Source organism: Calypte anna, chromosome 5A (genome assembly GCF_003957555.1).
Source record: "Calypte anna isolate BGI_N300 chromosome 5A, bCalAnn1_v1.p, whole genome shotgun sequence".
Classification (NCBI taxonomy): domain Eukaryota; kingdom Metazoa; phylum Chordata; class Aves; order Apodiformes; family Trochilidae; genus Calypte; species Calypte anna.
Genome location: NC_044251.1, coordinates 40,018,977 through 40,026,159, shown reverse-complemented (window position 1 = coordinate 40,026,159; position 7,183 = coordinate 40,018,977). Strand labels below are relative to the sequence as shown.

The window sequence follows — 7,183 nt, the reverse complement described above, 5'->3', positions numbered from 1 at the left end:
TGCTGCAAGGCAGACTGCTCCCTATGTACATAACTGGGGTCCTGGGGCAGGCTCAGGTTCTGCTCTGCACCTTCTCTGGCTGCTACCTGAGCCAGCCAGGTTGGCACCAGGATGGGTTTCTTTAACATGCTGTACTGACAGTATCTAGGTCACTGCCAGGGTCTTGAGGGCTTTGAATAATGCCATGATTTTTAAAGTATTGCAATGTCAGTTTAAGAGGAAGCACAGTAATAATTTTTGCCAGCCAGATCCCTGATTGCTGCTGATTTTATTGTGTTAAGAGGGATAAACATGCCATCTAGTAAGGAGAATCAAGCAGTTACAAATATACAAACTCATTATTCTGTACAGATGTCTGAAAAATCAGCTGAGTCACTCTCACATAGTTCTGGTTCTTTTAGGACAATATCCCCTCCATTTTAGCCACTGAAGCTTTGAGAACCAATTTGAATGTATCCATTTCTTGACAATACCACTGCCATTAGCAGATACAATTTGTGCCAAGGTTATTAGGTGAAAACCTAGAGCTCTTTCTACTCTTCATTCCCTCAGATGTGATATTGTCCTGCATGGAATCATGGAATGTTAAGAGTTGGAAGGGACCTCTGGAGATCAACCAGTCCAAACCCTGCCCCAGCAGGATCCCCCAGGGCAGGACACACAGAACACATCCAGGTGGGGTTGGAAAGGCTCCAGAGGAGACTCCAGAACCTCTTTGGGCAGCCTGTGCTCCCTCACCCTCACAATAAAGAAGTTTCTCCTCATGTTGAGGTGGAACTCCCTATGTTGTAGCTTTCTTTGTGAGGGTAATTCCTCCCACCTTACTGAAGAGCAATATGGATTGTGTAGGGAAACCTATCTCCAAATTTAACCCCCAAATAATTACAATTTCTAATATATTCTGGTGAAAGTTCAGGCAAACTTGGTTTATAAAGCTGTAGCCTGCAGAATGGAGTCAAAAAAAGCCTCTGTAGGCAAACTGCTGAGTGGAGGCCAGCATGCTGCTGCCAAGAGCACAGAGTCCTCGTGCCAAATTTAATTTATAGCCTCTTCATCAAGTGTTGTGCAGCAAAAGCATGGCAGTGCCCTGGCTGCTATTCCCACTCCTCAGTCTGCTTTCCATCTGCAGCAGTTGCTACTTTGAAAACAAATTATAGGAGATGAAAATAGAAGTGAAATTCCTTTCTTTCCACAACTAGGAGACACAGTTAAACCTTCTGCTGCATTTTCTTGCTCTGTTCTTTGAAGGTCACTTTGCAAGGCAGCACATTTTGAACAGAAGCATGAGGGAGCCACTCACCAAACCATGAGGCCTCAGCTTGTAGCCTTGAAGGAGGAATTGTCCAAGCAGGTAAGAGACACATTTGGACTTGGAGAGGGCCTCCCTTTTCTTGAGTGTTTGCTCTACCACCTACAACAAACTACATCAAATGCAGAGCCCACAGTGTTACAGATACATTGGTAACCTTTGTTCCTTCAAAGAGACTTCTACACCCTACCTGTGTGGGGACCCTACAGCCTGGCAAAGCAGAGGCTGATCCAACCTGTGTTTGATCTTCCCTGCAGCCAGGTTTCTGTTCAGGAGGAGGGAATTTCTGTTGCCCTTGGGAGGTTTCTAACACTCTCCACGCTATAAATAGGATGAGGTACCTGACTCTGGCTATCAAATTGCACTCTGGCAGCCTGACACCTAATAGCTGGATGTTGTAGCACATTTACAAGTTCCCAGCTTGGAACTAGTCTAAAATGCAAAGCAGCAATCTTAGAAGGCAAAGTACAGTCAGAAACAAAGCCTGAGTGGTTGTTAGCTGAGCATACCTCCATGTCCTCTGGGGTTTATGGTGTGTTTACACCAAATGTTACAGATTTCAGTCTCTAGCAGTACAGGTGAAAGCATCTTGCAGATGTTTTTGTCCTCCAAGGCCCAAAGCCATATTTCTAAGAAAATCACCTTTCTTTCCACCTTTCCTCCCCACCTCCCTGGGCATTGCATAACTTTCTCAGTTTTGTTCCATGGAGGAATGTGGGAATTAACCCAAAAATAAATGGTGGATTCAACCATAAGTCACTGCTGAGCTAAGCCCAAACTTCTTGCTGTTTCTTTGCCTTTGGAGTGTGGTACTATGACTGACCTGGACTTTTTATCCCCTTTAGCAAAAGCAGATGAAGAAAAAGCTTAGTGTGGTGGTATTAGATGATGTTTCAGCAGCATTAAACAGGTTTCTAATTGAGTTACACCAGAACCATTTTGTTTTCATTTGAAAAGAGTATCCTTTTCTCTAGCTTAGGCAGGACTTCTAGTATTTTTAATTTTGGTTTTAAACCTGTAGGTATTTTTTCTCAGCACACATCTCCTGTGTGTGTCCCCATTGCCCAGAAGCAGAACATCTTGTCTGAAAGTCAAGTATTTCACAGCTAAAGCAAATACAGAGGCAATAAGGATCAGCCTGGTTTAGAGAGTACCACACATAACTTTGAGAAATAGCACCCTTAATTAAGATGGAAACAGTAAAAGAACTATAATGACTTGGATAATCCTATGTAGTTTGACAGAGTTAAACTTCTCCAGGTCTCTGATAAGATAGGACTGGTTTTCTTTATCTGTTGTTTTTTTTTTAATGTTCAAGGCTACTGAAATGTAAAAATGCCAGATGGCCATGTAAGCTAAACAACATGCAAAATCTTTCTTATATTATCACTGAAGGCCCCGGGTGGGGGTGAGGGTGGGATGATGGGGAGAAAGGTTATTTAATCACTAGGAGTCACTTAGCAGCAAATGGCATTTAGCTGTCTTTATCAACTTACAACAAAAGACTGGGTCTGTATCTTTTTGGGGACTTTTTCTAATATGACAGGGCATGTATTTCATTTCCCTTGAAGGCATCTGGTGTTGTGTGTCTCTGTGGTACCATGCCAGTAAACAGTTGGGTTTTTTCCATGTGCACAAAAAAAAAAAAAAAAAATCACCAAGGTCCTACTCCAAAATACAGAAATTTCCCCTGGAAAACTGTGCCAGCAGCAGCTAAATCCCACTGTTTTTCTCTGTTTTTCTGGTGTTTTGTGATGGTCCAGAGGAGAAAGTACTGGAGGGATGAGGAGCTGTAGGTTCTGTTTTCCATCCTTTCACTGATGTGCTATTTGACCTTCAGCAACTCAGTTTACCTCTTTCTTGCCTCCCGTCCTCCTTTCGTCTTTGTACACAGCAGGGACCTCCAGAGACTTTGGGAAATTCATCTCAGCCATCTGAGATGCCACGTTAATGTGATCCTGGGCCTTGGCTAATTAGCTCTGCCCATCATCAGGGCTGCTGCAGCACAGTGCTGTGCTGACACACTTAACTTCTCAAGGATCTCCTCACAGTGGTGCATTACAGAGAATAAGCACTGCTGCTGCCCTCCTGCAGGTCACACAGATCTGGTCTTTTTGGTTTGCTAACCCTGTTTTTATCTCTGGATCATTTCTGGAGGGACCTGCATCCCTCCCTGCTTCCCTCTAAGCACAGAGGAACTGCTGAAATCTGAGGAGGGTGGAGGGCTGCTTCTTGCAGAAGCCCCTTAGGCTCAAGCTGCCATCTGGTGCCACCACCTAATTCCCCTTTTTCCAATGCCTTCTCTTCACGTTCCACTCTTTTTCTCAATACCTTTGGTTTTGGATGACTTCTCTGGTACCTCTCTTTCTCCCTGCAGGCTGAGGGCTTTGCAAGGACAGCAGAGAGAACCTGGCTGGGATGATGCTTGGGTGATGAACCACAGTCCAAGGCTGGTGCAGCCCTGCCTCCTAGGATCATCCACACCAGGAAGAGCAGCTCATGGTGACCTCTGCCCACGGCAGCATCTGCACCGATGACAGCAAAGGGTATTGAGGGATTGTGCGAGGGAGGTGACATTGGCAAAGCTGGCAGGGCTGGATCTGTGCCAGTAAGGGTTCCTTAACACTTTCAGTAACCTCCACGCAGCTCTTTTAGCCCTGAAATCAGGGGTTAGGTAGATTTAAAAGCCAGAACATCTATCAAATGGGTTTCTTTGGCCTCCTGCAAATTACTCTATAGGTTTTTTGCCTGTTACCACCTTATTAAATGCAGTCGGAAGCTGCAGGTTCCAGGCAGCTGGCAGCTGACACCCTTTTCCCTTCAGTGCCACGTTGGTCGCACAACAACCAGCACCCCGAACCAGCACCTGGGCACGAACCTCTGGGCCTTGAGACACCAGGGCGAGCGAGGCCGTGCGGGCTCCAGCCCTGGGGGCATCCCTCGACCCCACAGCCGGCTCAGCCCCGAGACGTCCCCGGCCTTAAACCTGCCCTGCCCTGCTCTGAGGAGACCGCGGAGGCCCTGGGGAGAGCCCCGGGCCCTGGGGAGAGCTCCGGGCCGGGAAGGGGGGCGGAGGAGATCCCGGAAACCCTGAGGAGAGAGACGCCAGAGGCCCCGAGTCGGGCCCCCCGCCCCAGCGCTGCCCGCCCGGCGCTGCCAGGCGCAGCGGGGCTGCCGGTGCCTGGCACGGCGCGGGGGCGGTCGGCGGTTCCTCGGCCCTCCCCGGCGGGCCCGGGCCCGTCCCGCTCCGCCCCGCCCCGGGCGCCGATTGGAGCGGCCTCCGCGGCCCCTCCCGCCGCCGCGGTTCGGCGCAGGGGGGATCCGGCCGCGCCGAGCCCAGCCTGGCGGCTCTGAGCAGCTCGCCGCCGGGACGTCCCCTCCTCCCCGCGGGAGAGCGGCCAGCCCCGCTCCGGGTAGGCTTCTCGGGACTCGGCGGGGCCGGGACGCGGGGTGTGGGCGGCCTTCTCGGTTCAGCTCGGCTCGGTGCGGGGCCGCGGGTCGAGGCGGGCAGGTGGGCGGCGAACAGGCCCCGCACGTACCGCCCGCTCTCCCGGCCGGCCATGGCGGCTCCGGGGGCCGCCGAGGGGCTGCTGGCTGCCCGCCGGACGGGGCTGCGCGGCTCCGGGCCCTGCGGAGGGCACTGGGCCTCCTGGTTCCCCCGGCGCGGCGCCTCCCGTCCCCTCCGGGGTTTACGCTCTTTCGGTTTAATTTCGGTGTTCACCTCCGCGCTGGCACCTTCTCCCCTGCCGAGGGTGAGGCGCGGGGGCCGCCTCTCTTTCGAGGGGTTTAATCGCGCTTCCCCCCTTGTGCCCCCTTCTCGGCTCTTCTGGCCGCGCTCCCGTGGCCTTCCCGCCTCCCGGCGGGGCCCGGCCTGGCGGGTCTGACAGCGGGAACCCGCCGTGTGTGTGCGGGGAAAGGCGGCCCGGGGGTTGCCGGGCTCCATCCCCTCCTCAGGGCCGGGGTCGGGCCTGCGGGTCGCGGCGGTTCTCCTCCCCTCCTTCCCGGGCGTTGCATAACGAGATCGTCCCTGGTCGCCAGCCCACGCTTGGCCCATGGCAGAGCCGGGGGCTCGAGGGTCGTTCTCAACCTTCTCTCTGCTATTTGCGGGTCTTGGCCTCAACGCTGGGCGTTTCTTTAAGCAACGGAACGCCAGGTATTTCCCCCAAAATGTTAATCTTCGGTGTACTGTCACTTCCTGATGGCGTTTGTTTGCCGTGCATCGGTCAGCCTTTCGGAGGAAGGGTTGTGAAGCTGAGTAAACGTAAACAATGATCCAAAATTAAGGCTTTAATCATTGTTAGATATTGTAGGTAATGCTTCTAATAATGCGTTTGTGTGGGGATGGCGTAAGAACCTACAGAAAGGTTAAAAGTACAATTGTGGTGGAAGTGATTTCTTCTCAAAATTACTTCCTCCAAGGCCTTACTGGAAACAATAAGTGTAGCTTTGAATTTCTGCAGTAAACTGAGGTTTATTGACTTGAGCTGTGTAGTTTCCAATTGGAAAAAAATCTCCTTCTATCAGCCAGCGAAGTGGCTCTGATGCTTGTCCAGTGAGGTGCTTTCTACAACGCCCAAGATCAGCTTACGTCTCTCTGCTCTGCTTTTAAATAACCAGGTTGGATGGGTTTGTGAAGCTCTGCTGGAGCAGCTCGGGGTTTGTTGCAGGCTGTAGAACCCGCCTGCAAAGCTGTGTAAATACTCAAGTGGTTCACCCTGCTGCTCTGCGTGCTATCTGGGCTATGCCATGGCTCTTGATACCCAGTTTTGGTGGCTGGAGATAGCCGGGCTGGCTTTGGAACCGGGTAATGTGCAGTGCAGACTCGAGTCATGAGTCCTAATGAGCGTTTGCGTGGTGCTTCGTGTTTTCTCGGCTGAAAGGTTTTACATAATTGGCCATTATCATTGTCCCTCATTCCTAGAGAAGAGGCAAAAATAACATCAAAACGAGCACGGAGGTCGGCGGTTGTTTTGGAAGTGCAGAGTATCAAACCCAGTAGATAGCTGGAGGTTGTTAATGTGACTGCTTGATGTGGAGGCAGCCAAATGACTGCCTAAAAAAATAAAAATCAAGTTCTCTTCTCCTTTTGAGCTGTTTGATCAGCATCATCTTGCCTACGACTCAGCTACTTGTTCTTCATTGCCCAGAAGAATTCTTGATGCAGTTCTAGTTGCACCAGAGTTGGATTGTAGTGGTTTGTTTTTTTTTGTTAACACTTGAAATCGTTACTGGAAGCCTTTTACAGTGTTTTGATTCCTTTTTAATAAATGGCTAATCCTTGCTGCAGGGGATGGGAGTGTTTTGAATGCAGCGTTTTTGGGTCCTGAGGGGAGGGGCAAGGGAGCGCCTTGCGATGCTTTCCAGCAGCCACTTCTGCCTTCCCTGGGCATGAGTGAAAGAGCCTTATTGACTGGTTTTGAAGGTAACATGTCCAATTCTCATGCTAAAACCAGTTCTCATGCCCAGTTCTCCCCTTACGTGCTAAAAACATAAATGTGCTGTAGCACGGAGCCTTTGAGGGGAAGAAATGGAATGTCAGGGAGTTCTGGGCATCATCACCAGGAGCCTGGTCACAAAGGCAGTGTCTGTTAATTGCTTTGTGCTTCTCAAAATCTCCTCTTCTATGGCAGTGTTTTAATAGGTGTGAAAAGTTGTGGATTTGGTTTGATACCTGTATCTTAAAATCATCTTGACTGCTTGGTATGACTAAGTTGTCTCTTCCCTGTTTAATTGGAGGACAAGCAGAGGTTGAGGAGGAAGCTGCTTACATTTCACTTGCACGAAATGCTCTTTAAAATCTTTCTCCAGTTAGATAAGGATCGTGAAGATGTGTGAGTGAGTTGTCAGGTGCTAATTTTCTTACAGGCATATAAA

At 50.3% G+C, this 7,183-nt stretch overlaps 2 protein-coding genes across 4 annotated transcripts in view; one reads left to right on the top strand and one right to left on the bottom strand.

Moving 5' to 3' along the window:
* Positions 1–4,289: 4,289 nt before the first annotated feature.
* LOC115598474 (basic salivary proline-rich protein 2-like) lies at positions 4,290–5,363 on the bottom strand. Its single transcript, XM_030452507.1, has one exon. It carries the CDS (start codon positions 5,361–5,363, stop codon positions 4,290–4,292), a length of 1,074 nt encoding a protein of 357 aa, XP_030308367.1.
* FBXO34 (F-box protein 34) overlaps positions 4,605–7,183 on the top strand; it is a 43,445-nt gene continuing 40,866 nt past the window's right edge. For all 3 annotated transcript variants that reach the window (XM_030451627.1, XM_030451626.1, XM_030451625.1), the window contains exon 1: positions 4,605–4,722. The gene's annotated coding sequence lies outside the window, so the exon portion shown is untranslated. The remainder of the gene's footprint in view (positions 4,723–7,183) is intronic.